Here is a 24,708-nt window from a genome sequence, read left to right on the forward strand (position 1 = left end):
GTTGGAGTGAAAAGAAGCAGAAAAAGAGGGAATAAATTCAGGATTCAGGTTGGGCTGCTAATGCAGGCTGTCGGGGAATAGATTTTTCCGAAGAGTTTAACAAAAAACCCAGGCACAGGTTGACCGCAGAGGATTCACTGACTAAGACCAGCCCTTCACCCTCCGCCTCACCCCCAGTTAGAGTTTTCTCGCAGGGACAGAAGGGGTCAGCAATGGAAACTGGCCCAACTTTGCACATTCTGCTGTTTGACATGTGGTAGGAAGGAAGGAAGGAAGGAGCTTTAGAGAGTTACTGACACTAGTTTGAAATAAGGCTCTCCCTCTTCCTGGCTGTGAGACTTTGGAACGTTCTTTGATTTCTCTGTCCTTTCCCTCACCTATAAAGTGTGGATTGTAACCCGATTTGCTGAGTCTTGTGAAATCAAAATCAGATTTTATCAAAGTTCTTAAAGAGGTGTTTGACCCATGTTACTGAGTATGCCATTAACCTTAGTAACCAGAATATCCTAGCTTAGGACACACAATAGTGTTTCCAGGGTGCATGCCACCTGATTTTTTTTCTAGTAAGATTCTTAGTGGGAGTTTTATTTCCATGTATAACAATTTTATTTTCAAATGAAATTTCCTAGGTACCAAAGGCAAATTCTCAAACTTATTATTAACTATTTTTGTCATTTAAAGTGTCATTTATGCCAAATATTTGAAATATCTTGTTTTGTTCCACAGTTATCATGAGGCTGCCAACAAATCTGTAACCTACTGGGGGCCTCCTGATCTCTCCAATTGTTCAAGTGAGCAATTTTTCTTCAGTTCTCTCAGGCAAAATGAGATGACTTCATAGATCATAGTTTTCATCCTCTTCAGATATATTCTCCTGCTATATGATAACCATTGTAATAACAAAAACTAAGCAAATGATTGTTTCACTTAAGGTAGAAAATTTTGTTTTTCCAGATTCCAACTTTTTGTCCTGTTTTTTCTGTTGGAGATTAAAAATAGATAATTTTAGAGAACATGTAACATATAAATTGATACTTGTGTCAATGTTTTTCAGTTGTGTATTATTTTCTTTAAATGTTTTATTTATTATTCATTTGAGGAAGAGAGTGAGCATGAAACCTTGATTGGGGGTGGAGGGGAAGGGGTAGAGGGAAGCAGGCTCCCCACTTTGCGGGGAGCCCACTGATGGTAGATCCCAGGACCCTGAGACCATGACCTAAGCCTAAGACAGACCCTTAACCAACTGAGCCACCCAGACACCCCTAGTTGTGTATTATTTTTAAGCAGGAGATATACACTTATATTTTGTGATTCTGGGGATATTTCTCTTAGAACTCTGTATGAATATTGGTCCCTCCAAAGTGGGGACTATGAAATGAAAATATCATAGTATGTTTTGGATTCCTGAAATGTTTAAAATTTTGTGTGTTTTTTTTTTTTTCTGTCTTTTTTTAGAGGAAGCAAATGAAGTGGCCAATGAAATTTTAAATTTAACCAGTGATGGGCAGACCTTAAGCTCAGCCAATATTACCAGAATTGTAGAACAGGTCAAAAGGATTGTGAATAAAGAAGAAAACATTGATATAATGCTTGGTTCAACTTTAATGAATATATTTTCCAATATCTTAACCAGTCCAGACAGTGACTTGCTTGAGTCTTCTTCTGAGTAAGTGTTTTTTTTTTTTCTTCTGGAGAGTAAAATTTATTGGGTACATGTTATGTAATTTCTCAGTTATCTGACTGCTAGTGTCCAGCTTTCATCATTTAAATCTCCAGAATTTCCATGGACATTTCCCAAGATCATTCACAAAATGGATTTCAAAGTTCTCTATTTTCTCTCTTGAGAAATATAATTTACAAAATGATTAGGATTGTCCATCTGGCAAGATATATAAATAGCTCCAGAAAAACATAATCAGTATGTCATTTCTCATCTGAAAAAAATGTTAACTGGAATTAATTCACAAGATAAGCTATTATATATATTAGCATAGGACACTTTCCTTGCAAAGGAGACACTTAGCAAACATTCCGCTCACATCTTTTATGCATAATGTGGTCTATGTAAATTCTGTCCTACGGACTGTGACATGGAAATGCCATAGCTGTGATCATTGTACTTCAGGAATGAAAATGCTCAGGGCATGTGAAATGTACCATTTTTACACAATTAGTATGCATCCACTTATTTCAATTAATGTGTTAATATTTCTTGTTTCCTTCCTTTCACCCAAATTTTTTCAATGAAAATCTTGTATCTTGTAAAATATATTTTTGACTTTCTTTATCTACATAATAATTATAAACTTTTTATAGTGTCTTAGAGTCCAAAAAATGCTTTTACCTCATTATTTTCCTTTGATTCTCACTCAGTTATGAAATAGAAAAGGTATTTTTATATATGAGGAAAGAAAAAGGCTAGGAAGCGAAAAACAATATTTGTTTAGGGTGATGTAATGGTTGGTATTCCTTAAAGGATAATATTTCTCTTGAGGATGTATTCATCAGTATGATTCTGTACTTTTATTGATGATGTTATGGTTTGGAGTAATTTTGTTGGTATTCATGTCGTTAAGATCAGAAAATTTAAAGGCAGTTTTACTTGGTCTGTATTTTGTCCTGCTGCAAATCGCATGTGTACAAGTATGTAAATAACGTGTTGCTTAACAGTGGTATTGTCATTTCTTTAGAGCTTTAAAAACAATTGACAAATTGGCCTTCAAGATAGACCTAAGTAGCACATCCCATGTGAATATTACAACTCGGAATTTGGCCCTTGGAGTATCATCCCTGTCCCCAGAGACAAATGAAATTTCAAATTTTAGCATCAGTCTTCCAAGCAATAATGAATCCTATTTCCAGGTAATGAGCTGGTGCTTTCTTTAATTTTAATTAATTAGACAAAGAAAAACTACCTGATCACTTGCCAGTTTCTGCTTCAGGATCTTGGTTGGTGGGGTGGCAGGCAGGTAGGTCAGGTACTGGCTGGGGTTAATAGTAGCAGTAGCCACAGGCATGTGGACACTGAGAGGAGGTGTACTTTTAGCACCTGTGTGATGGGGTGGTCAGCTTACCTTCTGCAAGAGGTGACAGTGGAACTGAGTGTTCAACCATGAGTGGGAAACCCCTATTGAGAGTGGTGGGAGGGGATCTGCTCAGTTAGAAGAAAGGGCTTTATTCAGGGTCTGGGTGGGAAGAACTGCCATGTATTCAACCCTACCAATTGTTGTCAAACTGCGTACTGCCACCTGGTGTGCTTGTCAGAACAGAGTGCGGGCTCCCATCCCCAGAGCTTCTAAGTTAGTTGATCCCTGGTGGATCTCCAAGGTTTGCACTTGGAACAAGTTTCCAGGCATTGCAGATTGGGCTAGTCTTTGAACAGAGCTCTGTTGAGGAAAAAGTGGCTTGGAGCCTGGGAGGGGGTAGGCAGTAATGAGACTGGATGGGTTAATGGAGAGCCTCTCTGCCCTGTGGATGTGACTGTTTAGCAGATAGCTTTCAAGTTCCCACGTGTGTCAGTGTTAGCCATGTGGGTAAATGAAATGATCGGAACATCGTCCTTGAAATGGGAGAGCCCGCAGTGGCGCTTCTCCACTGTGGAGATAAACCAAGATGGAATGTTTAAAAATCTGGAGGAAAGGAAAAATGTTTTTCACCTCAGAGTAGCGGCTCTTTTGGATATTTCTGTTTCACATTTAAGAGTGAAAAGTTGGGGGCGCCTGGGTGGCTCAGTGGGTTAAGCCACTGCCTTCGGCTCAGGTCATGATCTCGGGGTCCTGGGATCGAGCCCCGCATCGGGCTCTCTGCTCAGCAGGCGGCCTGCTTCCTCCTCTCTCTCTGCCTGCCTCTCTGCCTGCTTGTGATCTCTCTCTGTCAAATAAATAAATAAAATCTTAAAAAAAAAAAAAAAGAGTGAAAAGTTGGTCAGCTTCAGTCTCATTCTGAATCCATTTGTGGAAAGACACGTTTTGTGCTGATCTGCGGGTTCTGGGGAAATGATATCGAAGATTATTCATACAACTTCTGCTGCTTCCTCTGCGCAGAGATACTCTGTCTCAGCAACCAGACAAATCAACTTCAATCTTGTGGGTTTTTTTTTTTTTTCCTTTTTTGTAGTTATCTTTCACTAGGTGTTTTGAGAAAAATTCAAAGTCTATTAAGTGTAAATCTCACTCATACTTGAAGATGTTAACTGATTTGTGGATCGCTCTAGTTGCCTTGAAATCAGTGCATCTTCCCTGTTTTTCCACATTTTCAAAACTCGGAGAAGATCCAGGCTTTTGTCTGTAGGGATTCAGTCAGGAGGGCAGTGACTCCAGTGAAGGTAAAGGGAAACCCCAGCCCTAGCTAAGTAGCCCTTCTCCTGCCTCGTTCAGTACGTGGAGTAGTTATCATTGTAATTTGTCATTACTCGACCTGTGCATCTCTCTTTGTGTGGCAGATGGATTTTGAGAGTGGACAAATGGATCCATTGGCTTCTGTAAGTTTGCCTCCCAACTTACTTGAGAATTTAAGTCAAGAAGATTCTGTATTAGTTAAAAGAGCACAGTTTACTTTCTTCAATAAAACTGGACTTTTCCAGGTAAGGGTTCATTAAATCATTTTTCCGTTGCAAGTTGAGTTTCTTTGTTCAGAAGGAAAATATGAAAGCTTGGATTCCTTGAAAATATATCAAGAGATATAGAGAAATTAACCTACTATATCTTCAAAAATGAAAAAAATTTAACATAATTAGTTAAGCATTTTATTTCAGATGATTATATCCTTATTACAGGGAGTGTTCATTTAGGTTTTTTAAATAAATCAAATACTAGATTAAGACTGGCATGGTACAATTAGGAATGGAATTTGTGGAGAAAGGATTATTTATTATTCCTTTTGTTGAATATTTTATGCTTTCCAACAGTTTAGAGCTTCAGAGTCAAAGAAACTGTATGCCAAAGGAAAGGTTTGGTTTTTGTTTCTGTTTTTTTTTTTTTTTTTAATTCAGCAGGAAGGACTGTTTACATAATGAGCAGCATTCTTGGCTTTAATCAGTTTTCCCACTAATAGTTCAAAAGACCTTTGGCCCTCACACCCCAGAGTTGGGTGGCATTGTGCTGAGCACATACTGTCATTATTATTGGCCTCATTTCTAGATACTAGAAAGTCCACTGCCAGCAAACACTGGTGGCCTCTCATTGCCTGTAAAAGTGCAACCCTATCCAGAGTAGTTTCACTGAACTCTTTTTAAAAAATAGAAGTTGTCTATTAAATTAAAGATACCAGCATATATTAAACAATGTCATCTGTGTAAGAGAAAATAGGCAAGTCTCAAGGCCAATAGCATTGCTTCCAACTGTCACATACAGGGGCATGGCAATATAAGTTGCAGAGAAGAAATACCATGAAATCATTTACAATAATTCTAAAATTTTAACATTTTTTTCAGCCAGTGTTTTAGAAACAAGCTGTATAAAATTTTGGGTAAATTAAGAATGTGATTACTAATTATTCTGAAGGCTTTAATAGTTAGGAACAGATAAACTGCACTTGTAAAAATTATTTGAGGCTTACAGTGCCACCTTGAAAAACAGAACAATGCAGTATGTGTAACAAAAATGTGATGGGTGGTGAAGGAGGCTCTGTTCAAAGAGGTTGAGTCCAGAGGGAAATGTTTGGGAGAAAGGTTAGAACTGTCAGAATCTGTCATTGTTTCATTTTGAGTCTGTCTTCTGTATGCTGCCTTTCCCTTCTCCCTTGGCACCTCCCAATCAACATATTATTAGGAAACATATATTTGTTTTTTAAAGCAAATTTATAGCAGAGTCAGAAGATTTTAAGGATTCTCTGGTACTCCCTTAACATAGTGAACAAGAGATGAATATTTTTTAAAGAAAAGACTAGGTATCCACAAGCCATTACCAACTTTATTGAGCATAATCACACGTAAGTAACAAAAAAACCATACTCTGAATGCTGAGATTTATTTGGCACGTAAGAAGCCATGTAATTATTCCCAGACAACTGATTTATAAGCTGCAATAGAGAAATGCAGGAGGTTTGACAAGAAAAACACGAGGGAGGAGGGAATGAGAGAAGGTCTTGCTGACAGACATGCTGTTGGCCCCAGTCATTTTGCAATATGGATTCACTGATTTGATTTCTTCACAACCTCATCTCTGAAGGGGAAGCTCCAGAGGGTGGCAAGTGTACAATGAAGGAAGGTAGAAATTCTGGATGGGGGTATTTAGATGGTACAGTTGGTTAAATGTCTGACTCTTGGTTTTGGCTCAGGTCATGATCTCATAGTCATGATCTCAGATCCGAGAATAAGCCCCTCCTTCTCAGCATGGAGTCTGAATAAGACGCCCTCCTCACTCTGCCCCCACACCCATGCTCGTTCTCTCTCTTTCTTGCTCTCAAATAAATCTTTAAAAGAAAAAAAGAAATTCTGGATGGGAACTTCATCTAGTAGAATTACATTTAGTTGTAAGTTACTAAACACGTCAGGTCATTGTTAGCATGGATTTGAATGATGGATTTTTTTTGTTTTTTTTTTAGTTTATTTTTCTCATTGTATTTCTTTTATACTTCTCTAAGAGCAAACAACTTCATTTGTTTTCTAGGGCAGGGAAATGATCTAATTGTTTCGTGGCTTTTATGAGTACATGATTTCTGGGTTCACATTGTTGCTGATGTTAACTGGCTGACCTCAGTCACAGCAATCACGAGGAGGTTTTATGAACATTGCCTTATACCATCAGCTCATAATCTTCCCTCAATGTATTTATTATAATAAGGGAAATAGCAAAGCTCGTTCAGGAAAGCCAGCAATTTGATCTTATAAACAGGATGTTCTATAATTGAAAATCTTAAAAGCAAAAAGTGCTGACAGTTTGCGTGTTTGGGAGCACAAAATCAAATACAAGTGTACTTCTGACTATTAATACACTTTTTTTTTTCTTTCAAAGGATGTAGAAACCAAGAAATACACCTTAGTGAGTTATGTGATGGCATGCAGTATTGGAAACATGACTATCCAGGGTCTGAAGGATCCTGTTCGAATTAAAATCAAACATATGAGAAACCAGGTAAGAAAATGCCACAAAGGACAATGGAACAGAGGCAGATGACTTCAGAGAAGTGTGGGGTCTTTCTTCTTCTTTTTCTTCTTCTTCTTCTTCTTCTTCTTCTTCTTCTTCTTCTTCTGCTTCTGCTTCTGCTTCTTCTTCTTCTTTCTTCTTCTTCTTCTTTCTTCTTCTTCTTCTTCTTCTTCTTCTTCTGCTTCTGCTTCTTCTTCCTTCTGCTTCTTCTTCTTCTTTCTTCTTCTTCTTCTTCCTTCTTCTTCTTCCTTCTTCTTCTTCTCCTCTCTACATGTTAAGAATTTTATTCTGGCACTTTTTGGAGGAGGGCAACTTTCCAAAAAGGGGAGAACAGATAAGCAGGTGGTGCTGTAATGTCACAGTAAATGTTGGCAAGTCGGAGGATTTGTCCCTTCTAGGATTCAGTCTTCAGGAGAATGAGAGTGAAGAAAAGGACCCCACTTTTTAAGGAATGACGCATTAATTTGAGAAATTAAAGGCAGATGCAGTTGCACAATCCTGCCATTAAAAGACTTGGATTGTTTTTTTTTCAAGTCAGACTGGGAAAGCAGAAGGGAAACAGGGCAGGGTTGACTCATTTTTTGAGAGGTTAACAGTTATCTAGAATCTTGGCAAATGTTGCTTTTTTTGTTGCTTCAATGCCCTTGTATCGTCTGTTTATTTGATAAAATTATATGGGGGTCCTTTGGTCTCAGGTAAGGCCAGGCACAGGCTCTCCCCTCTTTTCGAGAGGGCCCACTCATGGGTCTCCCATTTATTAGGAAAGCAGGAAGGCAGGCAGGAAGGAAACTGGCTGATAAGGACCGAGGCTTGGAAGTTAGGTCATCTAAGAACTAGCCTGGCTTTGTCACCGAGCCCTCTGAGACGTCCTTGTTCTACCCTCTGGCTTCCTTTGTTTCAGCTCCTTCATCCATAAAGAATTTTTTTATTGTGGTAAAATGTACATTACATAATATTTACTATTTTAACCATTTTTAAGTGTACCATTCTGTGACCTTTTAGTGCATTCCCATTTTTCTGTGCCCATAGAGCCATTCATCCCTGGAACTTCTTCATGTTCTCCAACCGAAACTGTGGACCGTTATATAGTAGCACCCCATTTCCCCTCCCCTGGGCCCCTATGACCACCATTTTACTCTCCCTTTCTGTGAACTTAACCACTCTAGGCACCTCTTGTAATTGAAATCGTATAGTATTTTTCCTTTTGTGACTAGCTGATTTCATTTAACCATCTTTTTCCAGGTTCATTCAGGTTATAGCATGTACCAGAATTTCCTTCCTTTTTAAGGCTAGATAATATTCCATATATATATGTGTGTGTGTGTGTGTGTGTGTGTGTGTGTGTGTGTGTGTCTCCTACATTTTTTAATCCATTCATCATACTTTGATTGTTTCCACCTTTTGGTTCTTGGGAGTAACATTGCTGTGAACAGGGATGTTTAAAATATCTATTTGAATCCTTACTTTCAATTCTGGGCACATACTTAGACGTAAAGGAGAATTTTGAAGGTAAACCGAGGTTATAATATAAAGAGCTTTGATAAATGCTGAGGACAGCATTTTATGGTGGGACATACGTAGTCACCTTTAGAGAAATGGGAAGCATGATTCCTCACGAGGTTATGGTTGATTTCCACTTGGAGTCTTTGTGAGAGGAGATCCTTCTGGACTGCCTGCCATTCCTAGGTTGTATCGGCGTGACTAATACTGGTCTCTTTCTTTGTGAAAACCTTAGCATTCTGACTCTTTTCCCATATTCAGATCTTAAGATCTTTCACTTATTTTAAACACAATTTCGCATGTTTATTCTTATGTTAATATAGGCAGTGCTTCATCCCATCTGTGCCTTCTGGGATCTGAACAAAAACGGTAAGTTTTAAAATATTGGCTGTCTTAAGAACAACTGAATTTTAAACATTGTTAGACACCCCCGTTTCCTTTCATTCCACCCCAGCCAGAATGAGTCACAGTGTAAGTGTGATAACTGAACTGCAGAGTTTAGTTTAGGTAGCTTGGGAAGTGAACCACATTTCTGTAACTTTTTACTCATTGCAAGAAGAAATAAGTAAACTTGACTTTTTTTTTTTTTTTTACCAAACAATCTCTTTGATTTCAGTTACTTTGAAAATACAGTACGCATTTTGATCGCCACTTTTAGATGATCATCGATATATGTTTGACCTCATTCTTTTAAGGATGCCTCTGAGTTTATTAATATGCATGAGGCACACAATTTAGAATCTAGCTACCAGACTTCAGATTATGGGGAAAACATGCTAAAGGACTATAAATAAGAAATGGTTATAATACATGTATGTTGCTTGAAAGAAATGAACTGCCTCCAAAATGGCATTTGACAATTAAAAGAAAAAGGCACAATTAAGGGAGAAGTCACTAGGTATGAGTTATGAGGATCTCTTCGATGGGAAGAACAAGCTATGAAACTTCCCTCCTCTGCCCCCTAAGGGTCACCTTCCCTCGGGGATACCCAGTGGGATTATCCTGGCTAAATCTAAACCAGGACCAGTACTACTGCTTCTTGGTAGAAATGGAGTCTGAAGGTGTCTCAACTTCTGTTTTTTTTTTTTTTTTTAAATAACTGATTTTTTTTTATTAAAGGTTTTATTTATTTATTTGACAGAGAGAGATCACAAGTAGGCAAACAGGCAGGCAGAGAGGCAGGTAGAGAGAGAGGGAGGAGGAAGCAGGCTCCCTGCTGAGCTGAGAACCCGATGCAGGGCTTGATCCCAGCACCCTGGAATCATGACCTGAGCCGAAGGCAGAGGCTTTAACCCACTGAGCCACCCAGGCGCCCCATCCAACCTCTGTTTTTGATAAGCCTTATCAGAAAACTGGAAAGTTGTGGTGTTTGGTTTCTAGTTGCACAGTTTTGAGAAATTGGATTTGCTGGAAAATAATTAAAATGGTATCACCTTGCAGACTTAAAATACTCTTCAAATATATAAATTGCTCATATTCCACATCCTACCATAAAAGTCAGATAAGATGTACTAAGGGCATTTATAAGAGGTTTCCACTGTGCATGATTGCTGTGTACATAATAATAATAATGCTGACCTCTGTTTGTTCTTATGTCTTTACAAAAGTAGAGGCTGACCCAAGGCAAAAAATGTGTTGATCTTCAGGCTTCATTAGTATGTAACATATTTGAAAGAGGAATACTCTTTTCACGGAAGTTTATTTTGTAATACATTAAAAGTTAAACTAAATCAAACTTTTGCAGGATCTTCAGTAGAACACAGTTGAAAACCACTGACTAGCTAATGTCTTGCTGCCAACCCAGCACTAACAATCTATGATTCCAGGAATCTAAATTATTCCGAGTATTGGCAGCTTTAAGAATTGTATCTGTTTGACTGATAAACTGAAAGGCAGAAAAGACTGAGGCATATTTTCCTAAAGAAGATATCATCCATTATAGAAAAGGAACTGGCCTGCTGTTATTTTCACACTGTTTGTGGACTTCCTCTTGCAGAAGGTTCTGGATTTTGGAACACTTCAGGATGTGTGACACAGAGAAATTCAGATGAGAGCGAGACCGTCTGCTTATGTAACCACCTCACGCACTTTGGAGTTCTGATGGTAAGGGAGGAATTTCTAAACTCATTTTGAAATGGTATAATTTGGGAAGGCATACTTCTTTTTGTAAGTCAGCCTTTTTAGATTATGTGTTTTGGGAAATTATTTCCTGATAATTGTATCTGTATTTTAAATCCTGGTAATTAGCAGAAATCACCTATTTAAAATATGTAACAATAATTATAAAAAAGAATTCTTTTTTCCTGTAGTATTAACAGCAATGATAAATAAATCTAGAAATAAGCAGATCACCATGAGACTCTTGAATTAAGAGAGACACAGAGTTGGGGAGGCAGAGAGGAAAGGGGGAGGGAGAGAGAAAAAAGTTAAAGAGGAAGACAATGTTGGGTTTTTACTAACACGGAGGAGAACTGTGAAAATTTTGATAAAATATTGTTCTTGTGTTATCATTCGTTGGATTGAATGTGACTTTATAGAAGGTACTGTGCTAGGTGATCCAGCTATCACCCCAAATGATGCAGGTCCCCCCAACCCCTGGTAAGCACAGCCTGTTGAGACAGGTTAGGGACTAGGATACCATGAAGTCCTCAGGACTGTAAGAGAAGAGGGGGGTGTGACCTGCCTATTACCACTAAACCTTCATATTATTCTTTCTTTCCTTCCTTCTTTCCCATGGCCCTATTTTTGTCTCATTAGCCAGCCTGTCCAACAGTTTTAAACAAAAATTAGATAACATCAACATTTTTTTTCATCTCGCCAAATTTTTGAGAACCACCCTCCATGTAACAACTTTCTTAGATTCCCAGATAGACTTATACCTCTGTCTTATATCTCATACATGTGTGTTTTTGAAGATACATTTCAGATGTGTTCTATATCCTTCCACTTGTAACAGAGCTCTTGTTTCTGGTAGTTGGTTTAGTTCCCAAGGGTCAAACCACATTTGCTTTTTAAAATGATGATGGCATTCATGTGTGCTGAGACAGTAAAGCTTTTTGAATTTGAATCACAAACGTCATGGTTATGTTTTCCCCCTCCCTTAGATCTTACTCCCATTTCCAGTGGGACTGGGCAGGTGCAGTAGGGACTGTGGGATGTGGCATTAGGCTCATGAACCCACTTGCCAATATAAATGGCCGATGTCATACGGCCATCCTGAAAGTGATTTTCCTGACACTCTACTGCATAAATGCCCTGAGGGATAAAGCAAGTCATTGAAAAAGGCAGCAATTATAGCAAATAACGTTTTAACTTTCCCAAAATATAAGTATTTCTCTCTACTGCTAAAGCATGAAAATGAACAATTAAACTATAGCATGTTTTCTCTAAGTAAAACATACACACTCTTGGTTTTGTTTTATTTTGTTTTGTTTTAAGATTTTATTTTTTTTATTTTAGAGAGAGATACAGGTAGAGAGAGTACGAGCTGGGGAAGGGGCAGAGGGAGAGGAGGAGAGAGAGAATCTCAAGCAGACTCCTCACCGAGTCCAGAGCCCAATACGGGTCTTAATCTCAAGAACCTGAGTAATGACCTAAGCAGAAAGTAACAGTCAGACATTCACCAGCTGAGCAACCCATACGCCCCCAAACACACTCAGTTTTAACTTCCACATTCTCCTTTCTCCAAAAGTGACAGTAGACATTCTTTTAGAAAACACTGATTTGCAACATTATTCACTCAGGTATATAAGCTCTAGCTTAACTCATTTATCTCTTTGAATTGTGTACATGTGCACACATGTATGTGTGTGCACATGTGTGTTTGAGCACGATTGTGTATGTTGTAGGTCTAAGGTTAGATAAATAGGTAACCAGTAATACAGTTCAGTATACAGCAGTGATTTATGTGTCACCAAAGTTGGTTTCCTGTTACTTAGGTTAGTTTTTTCACATATGGTTTGAATTTTATTATGAATTTGTAATTGTGTATTTTTCTGTTGCCATTTGATAAAATAACTAGTTTTACATATATGTAAATATATGCATTTTTTAGTACTGTTCTTTGTACCTTGGCTGCTCTTACAAGTTTATAAACTGCTGGGAGAAAAACTTTCCAAGAATTTATCCTTCCTGGCGATGAGCCCATGTCCCCTCAGATTTTCCAGACCACCAGGACTTTGCTAAGAAACTTTCTTGATTTATAAACTCTTTATTCATTTATATAAGATATTCTCAGAGTCTACATTGCCCTGTGACACACTGACTATATGGGAGGTTAAAAAATATACCCCAGACCTATAATTATTTCTTTTAATCTACAAATGTGCAAAGGATTTAATGTCCTCTGTTAACATTCTCTTGTAGTAAAACTGAATTTAATGCTTTTAACATTAGTACATTTTCATGTTGCCTAGTTCAGAGGAATAAATATTTTCATATTCTTCATTCTCTAAAAGTACAAAACAACATGAGAGTTGTGTGTGAATGTGTAATAGTAAATAACATGATTTAATTTACACTTTAAGTTGTGGTTTTAATTGTGGCTTGCAAGTTCACCACCTCACCTAAATGGGAAGCCACAATTTTTTCAAGAGGTAAGAACAAGTCACCTGGAGATTCCTCAAGACCATTTCTCTGCTCCATGAAATCCTGGAATAACCAAAATGTTGGTCAGGGTAACCTATCTGTGAGTCCACTGACACTGACTTGTACCCCATCCCATGTGCCAGGGCAGTCCCAGGTTCTTCCAGTGTTTGGAGGGATTTCTGGGAGAAAAAGGTAGGCTAAGTCCCTTCTGACCTAGAGCTCTGTGTCTGCTGAATTTGATCACTGTGCATTTTTGGGAGCCACAGAAGTGGTTACCTGTTTCTTACTGCCTTAGCCAAAGCTTAGACTGACTCTCCTGTCATCATTTCACAGACACAAACTCACATGCAAACAACACCTACCGGAGGCTTTGTTTGTGAGTAACAAGTTTTATTGGCATGCTGGTGAAAATTAAAGAGAATTAAGACATAAAATGAAAATCTTATAAAGCAGAATTTATTTTTTCATAATTTAAAACCTAAAAAAATTTTTTTAAGACCTAAAATTTTAAACCAGATATCCCCTTTGGAATATGACCTTTCTCCAAGAAGTCTCCATTTTTGAACATCTGCGTATAACAGAGATGTCTTTTCTTCTCTAACCAAGATTAGTGGAGGGTCTTAACTCAAGATTTATCTCTAACCCAATTCCCTATTTAAGGAAGAAAAGAAAGATTTCCCTCCCAGACCCAGATTTTACAAGTTTGCCTCTGCATAGTGAAATTAATACTTCATGTTAATATGCTAGGAAGTGTTTACTTCTTTCCATTCCACAAATCATAACACTTTAAATGGTGCCCTCTCAGGTCAACAGGGATTTAAAAAAAAAAAAAAAAAAAGTCTCTGTAATCTAAAAATCTATAATGGTTTCTCACTTATAAAAAAATAAATAAAGACCATTCAACCCAATACATGCCAAGCTTTGAAATGACCACAGTTAAGGTCCTCAGCACTATACTCAGAGGCACCAGTCTCTGGCTGTCCATTGGCTTGGCTGAGCCCCCCACTACTGGAAAGTCAGCACTTGCCTGAGGGCTCCCATTGGCCAATAGTGGCCTCCATTTGTACTTGTGTCCTTAGCCCTGTGAATATTAGCAATGGGCCTGATCATTTATTATGCAAGGCAGTGACTTCCCCAATTTCTGGTGGGGGGCCAACCCAGTGGTTTTGCTCTTCAGGCTATTCTGGTGGGCAAAGGGTTTGGATTACCAGGTAATGAGAGAAAACAACATGCAACCCTCTCAGTAATGCTGCACTTTGGCTTATGGAATTATCAGCAAGAGTACAATAAATGGAAGCTTCCATCTTGATTTGCAGTGTTGCTTTTAGCCCCTCAGATTGTGCTAAAATTGTAAGTGCTAGCAATGAACTTTCTAATAAAACACTATTCCTGTGAAAAGAGAGATTCTTAACAGCTGCTTCCCATGTTTTTATGTAGGACCTTCAAAGAACTGCCTCTCAGTTAGATGCAAGAAACACCAAAGTTCTCACCCTCATCACCTATATTGGGTGTGGGATATCTGCTATCTTTTCAGCAGCCACTCTCCTGACGTATGTTGCATTTGAGTAAGTATTTTTTATCTGTCAAAACCCAGTGCTAACTGCCCCAAAACGTGAATAAGGAAATTGCCTTTGCTTTAAAAAATACCTTAAAAATACACTTTTTGAATCATGGAGAGTAGTTCAACTTTAATGTTCAGGTTTCTCAGATATCATGCAACATAAATTTTCTCCCTATAGAATCTTAATGTATAATTATTTTATGTCCATGGATAAAATGCATTTAATAGATGATTAACATATAAATAAAACAAATAATATATTATGTTAATTTAAAACAAAATTAGTCCTGAAACAAGAACCCTTTTTCGGTAAAGATTTTTTATTTATTCATTTATTTATTCATTATTTATTTATTCAGAGAGAGAGAGAGAGAGCTTGTCCCGGAGTATGAACAGGGGGAAGGGGGATAGTGTCAGAAGGAAAGAGAGAAGCAGACTCCCTTCCAAGCAGTGACCCTGGGGGTAGGGCTCCATCCCAGGATGCCAGATCATGACCTGAAGCAGAGGCAGATGCTTCACCGACTGAGCCACCCAGGTGCCCCAATAGGAACTTTTTTTTTTTAATAGATCCTTACCTCATTAAAAATCAGGAAATTTCAGAGAATTTTAGGGAATTTTTTTAACAAAAATCTCATTTTTATAACTAGTATGTTTTCTAGATTTAAAAAAACAATCCATGAAACTAATTGGAAATCTGGTAAACAATTGGAAACAGTTTTGAAATAAAATTGATAAAAAACTTTAGGGACACCTGGGTGGCTCAGTCATTTAAGTATCTGCCTCCCACTTGGATCATGATCCCAGGGTCCTGGGGTTAAGCTCTGAGTCTGGCTCTGTGCTAAGCTGGGAGTCTGCTTCTCCCTCTCCCTCTGCCCCTCTCCCTGCTTGCACACTTCTTCTCTCTCTCTCTCTCAAATAAATAAAATGTATAAAATTTTTTAAAAAACAGTAATTTGCCAAATACTCATAAATATTCTTAAATACTCCTAATTAGATACAAATCTCCTCCTAGTGGTGCCATCACAAAGATGGCTCCATTGCGGGGATCTGTAGAAGATAGGAATTTACCACCTTGCTTAAAATACTAATTTATGGTATTCCTTCTCCTCTTCATTTTCCCTTTTCCAGAAAGTTGCGAAGGGACTATCCCTCCAAAATCCTGATGAACTTGAGTACAGCCCTGTTGTTCTTGAACCTCCTTTTCCTCTTGGATGGCTGGATCACCTCATTTCATGTGGATGGCCTTTGCACGGCCGTTGCAGCCCTGCTCCATTTCTTCCTTCTTGCAACCTTTACCTGGATGGGGCTGGAAGCAATTCACATGTACATTGCCCTGGTTAAAGTATTTAACACTTACATTCGCAGATACATACTGAAATTCTGCATCGCTGGCTGGGGTAAGCCTCGTAAAAGTTTTGGCTTTGTGTTCACTGTCAGGGAAATTGCCCGTCTCTCACAGGAAAGTCCTATGTCGAAAGATTAGTGCTGCTAAAAGAAACTTCAAAATTGTGAATGATGCGGGTTTGATGTACACATCCCAAGGCAGGGGTTTCCTTGGAATGGTATTTTTAAAAACTATTCAGCTGTTCTTACTAAATTCAGGAGTAAAGGAAAAAGCCCTAGCCTCCTGAGTCACCACAAACTTATTTCCTGTGACCAGAGCCAGCCCACCCAAGTCTGGAGAAGCAGCTGGCGGACAGTGGTGCATTTCCATTATGTTTCAAAATATAAAAGCAGCTTAGACTCCTTGCTGTCCTCACCCCCGAACACATGCGCATGTCTTGGATCCAGCAAGAGAGTGTTATTTTTGTGTGTGCAACCAGAATACTGACAAAATTCTTGCCTTGTACTTCTTAACATGATTCCTTAGCCAGACATGGATGGTAGCCTTAGACTGTTTGGAATCTTCCAAATGGGCTTCTTTCTCTATCTGGGTTCATAATGGAGCAAACATTTAGAGCTTGCTCTTTTCTTTTTTTCTTGGGAGGGTGGTGGGCAGAAATAGCAATACAGATGTATGGGACATTTCCAAGGTGTTGGGCACTAAAAGCATCTTTCAGGGAATTAGGGTGGTGTGGGCTTTCCCAGTGAAATATACATGAAAATACTTTATTGATTCTCTGGAGAGGAAAGAGGAGACTGTAAAAACTTTACAGCCCCATGGTTTCTTCCCCACTGTTTCTAAGGAGTTTTCTTTACATAGAAAGGGACAAAATAAACTGCAGTTCCCTTACTGCCCAAACTCTGGCAGAGTGGCAGCTGTCATCAACGAAGGACATTTGCTCTGGATTCAGAATAAACCAGGTTCTGCATCTCTAATGAGTAACAGTAAGCAAACACAATATTTAACTGTTATTTAAGAACAGGTTTTAACTGTTGCCAGTTAGAGTTGGACATTCCACACCAAAGAAGGGATCGTATTGTTGCTTTTAAGCAAGTTGCTAGTTCTAAAAAAAAAAAAATTCTGTGATGTGGGGAGTTTTCTTTCTCTTTTTCCCCCCCTGCCATTATCAGTCTTATAAGGCAGTTCTAGATGCTTTGGAGCAGTTGCTTACGTCATGGTTTTTCTATAACAGGTCTGCCTGGCTTTGTCGTGTCCATTGTTCTGGTAAGCAGAAACCAAAATGAGGTCTACGGAAAAGATACTTATGGAAAAGGACAGGGGGATGAATTGTAAGTAATAACAACTTGTTGGAAATTTATTTGTGATGAGTGTATCTCCTTTGCTTTCTGTGCCATCAGCAGTATGATTTACTGAGCATTTGTTATATGCCAGGAATCCTGTTAGGGTCTGGGATTCAAAGATGTTCAAGACAGATTTTGCCTTTGTGGCAGTCATGTTCCAGTGTGGAATACATAACCCAGAATGATAACCATTTTTAGGAGAATTTTTAGATGAATTTAATTGCTTTAAATACTTTATCCAATTTTTGAGGTACCTTAAGAACTCCCATAGTATTAATTAGGCATGGGGAGCATCTGTAAATTGTAGTTTGTGTTGACTTTACTCATAGAACATGTTACACATGGTACAATTTTTAAATTACTTTCATCTATTTTCTATCTATCTGTGTGTGTGTGTGTGTGTGTGTGTGTGTGTATGATCTGAATATCAAGTATATCCTTGATAAATAAAGGATATAAAGATGTTGTGATTGGTGTAAGCTTTTTAACTTCATGAGGAGCATTACTATAGGAGTATCAAAGTTCTATAATGAAGTCTTGCCTCAACTAGGCGAATTATAGTAACAGGAATTATTTTGCAACAGTAATAGAATTCATGATTTATATGTGTCTTAAGTAGGAATTTACTCTGCTTGCATGATGGGAGACATGTAATTAGGCAGGTACTGCCATTGGTCTTATGGCTGAAAATGTCAGGATCAGCAGCTCTACAGCGATCCTGGCCTTTCTCTCAAATTTAGTATGTGGTTGTACAGCTCCAGAGCTTGTTTTCATGGTGGAAGCAGAAAGAACACATTAGGGTCTCTCCCAAAAATCCCCTAGAAGATTTTGCTTCCCCATTTCATCTAACAGTGTCCCCGTGGTCCTCCCTTAAATGCAAAAGAGATTGAGAAAATGAGTACTTTGATTTCCCATTCTCTGGAGTGTAGTCTCATAAGAGGAAAGGGGTCTAGATGTGGTTTTGGGTGAGCCAAACTCGAGTGTCTCCACGCCAAGTCAGAATTCAAGAAGTCACCCTGTTTTCCTTTTAACTGTTGACTTAAATAACTTGATATTAAGATGATGACTAGCCAAAACAAACCAAAAAAAAAAAAAAAACAAAAACAAAAACTGTGTAAACATCAAAAAAGAAACTGAGGCCCAGGAAAATGAAGTGACTGTCTAAAGGCATTGAGAAAGGCCCAGCTGTGAAATCTGCTGAAACCCAAACTAAGCCAGGAGAAGCCTTCGGTCAACAGGACATGGTAATAAATCTTTTTCTTTCTGGTTTCTTCTTTCAGCTGTTGGATTCGGGATCCAGTCATCTTTTATGTGACCTGCGCTGGGTACTTTGGAGTCATGTTTTTCCTGAATGTTGCCATGTTCATCGTGGTGATGGTGCAAATCTGTGGGAGGAATGGCAAAAGAAGCAACCGGACCCTGCGTGAAGAGGTTTTAAGGAACTTGCGCAGTGTGGTCAGCCTGACATTTCTGCTGGGCATGACATGGGGTTTTGCTTTCTTTGCCTGGGGACCCTTAAATGTCCCTTTTATGTACCTGTTCTCCATCTTCAATTCATTACAAGGTAAGATAAGCAGTACCTTTGTAATTGCTGCCTTCCAACTTTATCATGGGTACAGACAGCTTCATTTAAGGCCAGATGCTATGCTAAATTTCTACATCTTTGATCCAGGTAATGAACATAGTTCCAGGTACAGAGTACTCACTAAAAGGATCTTGAACAGAAAGGTGAGGTAGGATGTCAGTTTGTTTTCAGTGAGGTGTATCACTTAGAACAGTGCCTGGCAGGTAGTAGGTGCTCAATAAATCTGTATTGTTTAATGACTAAATATGGGGCACGGAGGTATCTGATGGGGAGTTTAAAGGGAGGCACAGATAACTTTTACCTTCTACACAGTTTTCCTTAATATCCTACATGGATGTAACAATCTTGGCCAGAAGAAGTTTTAGAATCTATGCAGGGACAGAACAATTTTCCTAGATTCTTTGGCTCCTTGGATTCAAAATAAATACCAGTACTCCAGCTCAAAAGTGCTCATTTTCTCATGAGATACGGCATTTAGTTCAACAATTTAGCAAACATTTGCCAATGGCCTGCTGTGTACAAAAATCGAAGGCTTCCTCTGAGGAGCTTACTGTCATGCTTCTGATTCCATAATACACACCTGAATATACTCCATGATGAATTTAACATTTAAACTTAAATAAACATAAATTATATTTTTCAAAAGCTGAATGACATTCTTTAAGATATTGGATATACCTTGGCCTGTTGATAAATTTCCCCAATGTTCAGAAGCACCAGGAGACCCACACAACAAAGGAACAAGGGGACAAAGGTTGGAATTTTTTGAGTAGGGCATTACTACGGGCTTACCTGAAGCTCCTGGCTGTGCAGTTGTAAGCACATGGGGAAAGGCGAGCTGACTAAAGCTGACGAAATCTGGGCTGGGGTGGGTGGCGTGGTGGGGGGCATGTTGTATTACTCACTGAACAAGATGCCCGGACAGCTGCTCCCCACACGTGCATTCTAAGAGAACTTGGTATTTATCCGCAGGGGAGTGTTTATTGTTTTATATCATACATACCCGCTTTGTCTCACTCCTAGTTTTTCCACCAGCTCATGAGCTCCTGCAAAAAAGAATTTGCCGTGCAGTAGGTGCTCAGTGATTGTTAAACAAATAAATGGATTGCTGGGTGAAGAAGGGAAGGGGCTTTTGAGATGGCTTAAATCCAACCTGAGACTCTTCTGGCATCAAAAGACATTAATTAGTTCAGCAAATTTTATTCAGGTTCACTCTTCCATAACAGAGGAAATGTGTGGGCTCATTATCTTTAGTAAATACAATAATAAGCATCAAGTGCACCTCCAGAAGTCGGAAACCGGATAAGTAGCATATGAATGCACCTACATATCATGCTTTGTAAAGTGAACATTCCTCTATTTAATTTATTCTGTAATATACAACATAAAAGTGCCTAGATAAATATTGACAAAAATGTCCATTAACATTAGAAATTCCTTGGTTTTATATTTCAGGCACATTAATCTGCCAGCCCAACCTTGTTTTTGCTTTTAGAATTTCCTGGCAGTTTCAGTAAACTTCAGCAGCTACAGTTGTCTGTTCAGCTCTGTTTCCATTAATGAGAATTGGGATGTCTTATTTTCCCCAGCCTAGGTCTCCTGTTGGGAGGGAAGAATATTCTAAACCATGATCAAGTCCCAGTTCTTCATAAATCGCTAACTTTTTTTTTTTTTAAAGATTTTATTTATTTATTTGACAGAGAGAGAGATCACAAGCAGACAGAGAGGCAGGCAGAGAGAGGGGAAGGGAAGCAGGCTCTCTGCTGAGCAGAGAGCCCGATGCGGGACTCGATCCCAGGACCCTGAGATCATGACCTGAGCCGAAGGCAGCGGCTTAACCCACTGAGCCACCCAGGCGCCCATAAATCGCTAACTTTTAAGACTGATGTTAAATTATATGAATTCAGAACAGATTTCTGCATATCCAGTGACATTAAAAACACTTCCTGGGACACCTGGGTGGCTCAGTTGGTTAAGCAGCTGCCTTTGGCTCAGGTCATGATCCCAGTGTCCTGGGATCGAGTCCCACATCGGGCTCCTTGCTCATCAGGGAGCCTAATTCTCCCTCTGCCTCTGCCTGCCATTCTGTCTGCCTGTGCTCGCTCTCTCTCCCTCTCTCTCTCTGACAAATAAATAAAATCTTTAAAAAAAAAAAAAAAACACTTCCTGAAAAGGAAATTTAAATTAAGACACAGTGATACCAAGCATATGAGTCCACCAACAATTGCTTACTGGCCGAATTTGTACAAAAACTTGTCAGGATGCTATAGAAAGTCACTTAATGGTTCTTATTTGAGTCATTTCTGAACCTTCCAAGAAGAAGCTGTTGGTTGTTGTTGGAAGTGTATGCTTTGTTAAAAGGTGCACTTAGAATCTAGACCGTCTAAAGAAACAAGTCAGTGAATTGTAGGTAGTATCTAGGCAAAATAAACTGAGTTAAGACTTAGGCAGACTACATTGTCTTTTTTATTCTTTCTAATATTTTTTTATTCCAGAAAAAAAAAAAAAAGAAAGAAACTTGACATGATCCCTTTGTCTCGTGGAGTTTATGTTCTAGTGGGAGAGACCGCCATTAATCAGATAGTCACCCTGTGAAATGTAGCTTGGTGGTGGAGAGAGCACACAACAGAAATCACAGTGTCTAAGCTGTAATCTGAAGGATACGTAGGGAGAATGAGGTGAAGGTGCAGGTAGGAACCAAGAAGAGAAAATTTCTAGTGGAGGGCCCTCCATGAGCAAAACCCCTGCTATCTTTGGTGATTATGAGTATGCCCCAGGAATTAAAAGAATGCTCAAATAACAGGAGAACCAAGAAAGAGCCACAGAGTGACAGAGTGGTGGGCATGGCACAAATGGGAGGCTGGGGCGTGACCAGAAGGCCCTGTGTTTTGATTTTGCTAAGAGCCATGCAAAGTCTTTGAAGTTTTCTAGGCCTGTGGAATGACATGATCAGATGTGCGTTTTAGAAAGATGAAGCTGGACATAATGTGGAGAAGGGATTAGAGCTCCCAGAGTGTCTGTAGGGAGAGCAGAGAGGAGACTACTTCTGTGGTCCGGGTGAGATAAGGCAGTGCCGTATTTTAGACTGTGGTGGGGCAGGGGGAGCTGGAGATACGTGAGAAGAGTCAAGAGAAAGTTTGGAACGATGCTGCCACAAAACACTCAACACTGGTGTTGAGTTTCATTGAAGTAAACTCTTCTTTTTCTAGAGTGGTTAAGGTGAGCGGTCTTCTTGATTATGCCATACCATAGCTAACTGAAACCTACCAGTATTAGACTCAGCAACAGCCAAAGGTTTAGAATGTGATATAATATTCTAAAAATTAAATCTATACCAAACAAATTTTAATCTCAGATTTAGCTTGGAGCTGAGCATCTGAAAATCAGCAGGTCTTCATTTTGAATCCCACAAGTCACCCTTTAGTGTTACAGAGGTGAGACCTCCAAGGACAGATGTTCAAGCTGTGTCTGCAGGGAAGCCAAGATGTCTCTATCACAGGCGTGGCTTCTGCTAGCAGCTTGCGTTTCATTTTTGTGTCTGTCTTCCAGACTTTGATTCAAACATGTGAAAAATCCATTTTATCTTTCAGGGTTCTTATAAATAAATGCATGTATGGATATGAGTGTGTTCAAACACATATACATGTATAATTATATGGATACTTACATAAATTTGCAGAGCCTACATTTTAAAATTTTGTACATGCTTTAATATTTTAATGTTCAGTTTAATATATATTTTTGTTATTAGTATATGTATTGTTTAATTTTTATGGACATTTATAACCATACAACTTAACTGCCAAAATAGTGCTAATTGAATATTGGGAAATTATTATAACCTGTGTGGCTTATAATCAAAATTCTACCTATTCGAATGAGCAAATGAAATCATGAATTGAATTGAGCCCGAATCTAAGCTTATTTTCTAATTTTTCACAGTACATTGCTTTTTTAAAATTATTTTACCTTCTTCACTTCAACAAATTATATTTTAATCAATCCACTGATTTTTTTTTCTTGTAAGATGAAAAGATAAATATGTCTTCTCTTGCCATGGTAGTGTTTGTTACATATCTACCTGCTTTTGCTATCTTTGTTGCTTTCCTAGGATGAAAGTGGCAGATCACTGTACTAGATATTTTAATTTTTTCTAAAGACTACAACTTGAGAAAATGGCATGGTATACAAATTGCTGTTTAAAAGGGAACAGATGTTTGACAAAAGTGTATCATAATTCACATGCCTGAGAACATTAGACTACACTTCAGGAAATACAGTGTAACTCATTTTAAAGAAGTAAAAGGCAATTCCCGGATTGTTGAGAAGATCATGGCCAGAGTCCTCTTGGGCTCCTCTTGCCCGTGGCAATATCGATGTGCTTGTAGAATAAGTTATTGCTCTGAGATGCAGTATGTACACAAAGTTGCTCATTAGAAAAGTCATGAACAGAATTCAGGCTGTGTATATTTTTCATTAACTGTACAAAGACATTTGACATTATCTATTAGATAAGGCTTTTTCAACATATAGGAAAGTTTAACACTCCTACTAAGTTTATCAAGATCTGAAGTCTATTCCCTTAGCAAGAAGGTAGTCTTCAATTTTCCTTTTCTAGGCATGTGAAACAATATTGACTAATCATCTCATGCACAATCAGCCCATTTTCTGTACATATTTATGAAAGCATCAGATGCAACGTATGGTTCTAGAAATAGAAGCTGCCATGGTGAACACAGAGGGTTGTCAGTCTACTCAGAGATAATGCTTGCTATTAATTAATTTGATAACATTAAGATATACCCAGAGCAACAGAAATAATTTATATTTGCATAATGCTTTATGGCTTATAAAAAACTTACACACAGCATCAGTGATTTGATGTAATTCTTAAAGCAACAATAGAAAGTAGGTACCCGGGATGCCTGGGTGGCTCAGTTGGTTAAGAAGCTGCCTTCAGCTCAGGTCATGATCCCAGCGTCCTGGGATCGAGTCCCACTTCGGGCTCCTTGCTCATCAGGAAGCCTGCTTCTTCCTCTGCCTCTGCCTGCCATTCTGTCTGCCTGTGCTTGCTCTCTCTCCCTCTCTCTCTCTGACAAATAAATAAATAAAATCTTTAAAAAAAAAAAAAAGAAAGTAGGTACCCAAGAAAGAAGGTATTTTCTGCATTTTATAGATGAATAAACAGGCTCAGAAGAGTTAATGACTCCCCCAAGCTCAGTCTGAATTTCACAGTGTAATATTTATAATATAGCATATATGAAAATAGAAAAATACATTATGACTGACTAAAGCATAAGGAAAATAAGTTACTGCCCTTCAATTTTTTTGTTTCAAAGTTTCTAGGAAGTGAGTATCTGTATCCATTGAAAAAACTATTAGTAATTATATGCTTAATGAATAAATGTTATTCTTACCCCTACTCAGAAAAAATAATTAAAGGGAATATGTTTATTATTATTATTTTAATCTTACTGGTAAAGTAAGAAAATTAAATCCAATTAAGAGTTAGGAGCCTCCTGGGGCGCCTGGGTGGCTCGGTGGGTTAAGCCGCTGCCTTCGGCTCAGGTCATGATCCCAGGTCCTGGGTTCGAGCCCCACATCGGGCTTTCTGCTCAGCAGGGAGCCTGCTTCCTCCTCTCTCTCTGCCTGCCTCTCTGCTTACTTGTGATTTCTCTCTGTCAAATAAATAAATAAAATCTTAA

The 24,708-nt window shown here is 38.5% G+C and overlaps 1 protein-coding gene across 5 annotated transcripts in view; it reads left to right on the forward strand.

Annotated features, from left to right (window-relative positions):
• ADGRG6 (adhesion G protein-coupled receptor G6) overlaps positions 1 to 24,708 on the forward strand; it is a 137,222-nt gene that overhangs the window by 96,949 nt on the left and 15,565 nt on the right. For all 5 annotated transcript variants that reach the window (XM_047733099.1, XM_047733100.1, XM_047733097.1 and 2 more), the window contains 11 exons: positions 727 to 791; positions 1,456 to 1,666; positions 2,691 to 2,862; positions 4,442 to 4,582; positions 6,954 to 7,073; positions 8,909 to 8,954; positions 10,582 to 10,688; positions 14,610 to 14,737; positions 15,862 to 16,130; positions 17,310 to 17,406; positions 18,699 to 18,982. In XM_047733099.1, coding sequence (XP_047589055.1) covers positions 727 to 791; positions 1,456 to 1,666; positions 2,691 to 2,862; positions 4,442 to 4,582; positions 6,954 to 7,073; positions 8,909 to 8,954; positions 10,582 to 10,688; positions 14,610 to 14,737; positions 15,862 to 16,130; positions 17,310 to 17,406; positions 18,699 to 18,982 — 1,640 coding nt within the window. The remainder of the gene's footprint in view (positions 1 to 726; positions 792 to 1,455; positions 1,667 to 2,690; positions 2,863 to 4,441; positions 4,583 to 6,953; positions 7,074 to 8,908; positions 8,955 to 10,581; positions 10,689 to 14,609; positions 14,738 to 15,861; positions 16,131 to 17,309; positions 17,407 to 18,698; positions 18,983 to 24,708) is intronic.

Source organism: Lutra lutra, chromosome 6, assembly GCF_902655055.1.
Source record: "Lutra lutra chromosome 6, mLutLut1.2, whole genome shotgun sequence".
Classification (NCBI taxonomy): Eukaryota; Metazoa; Chordata; class Mammalia; order Carnivora; family Mustelidae; genus Lutra; species Lutra lutra.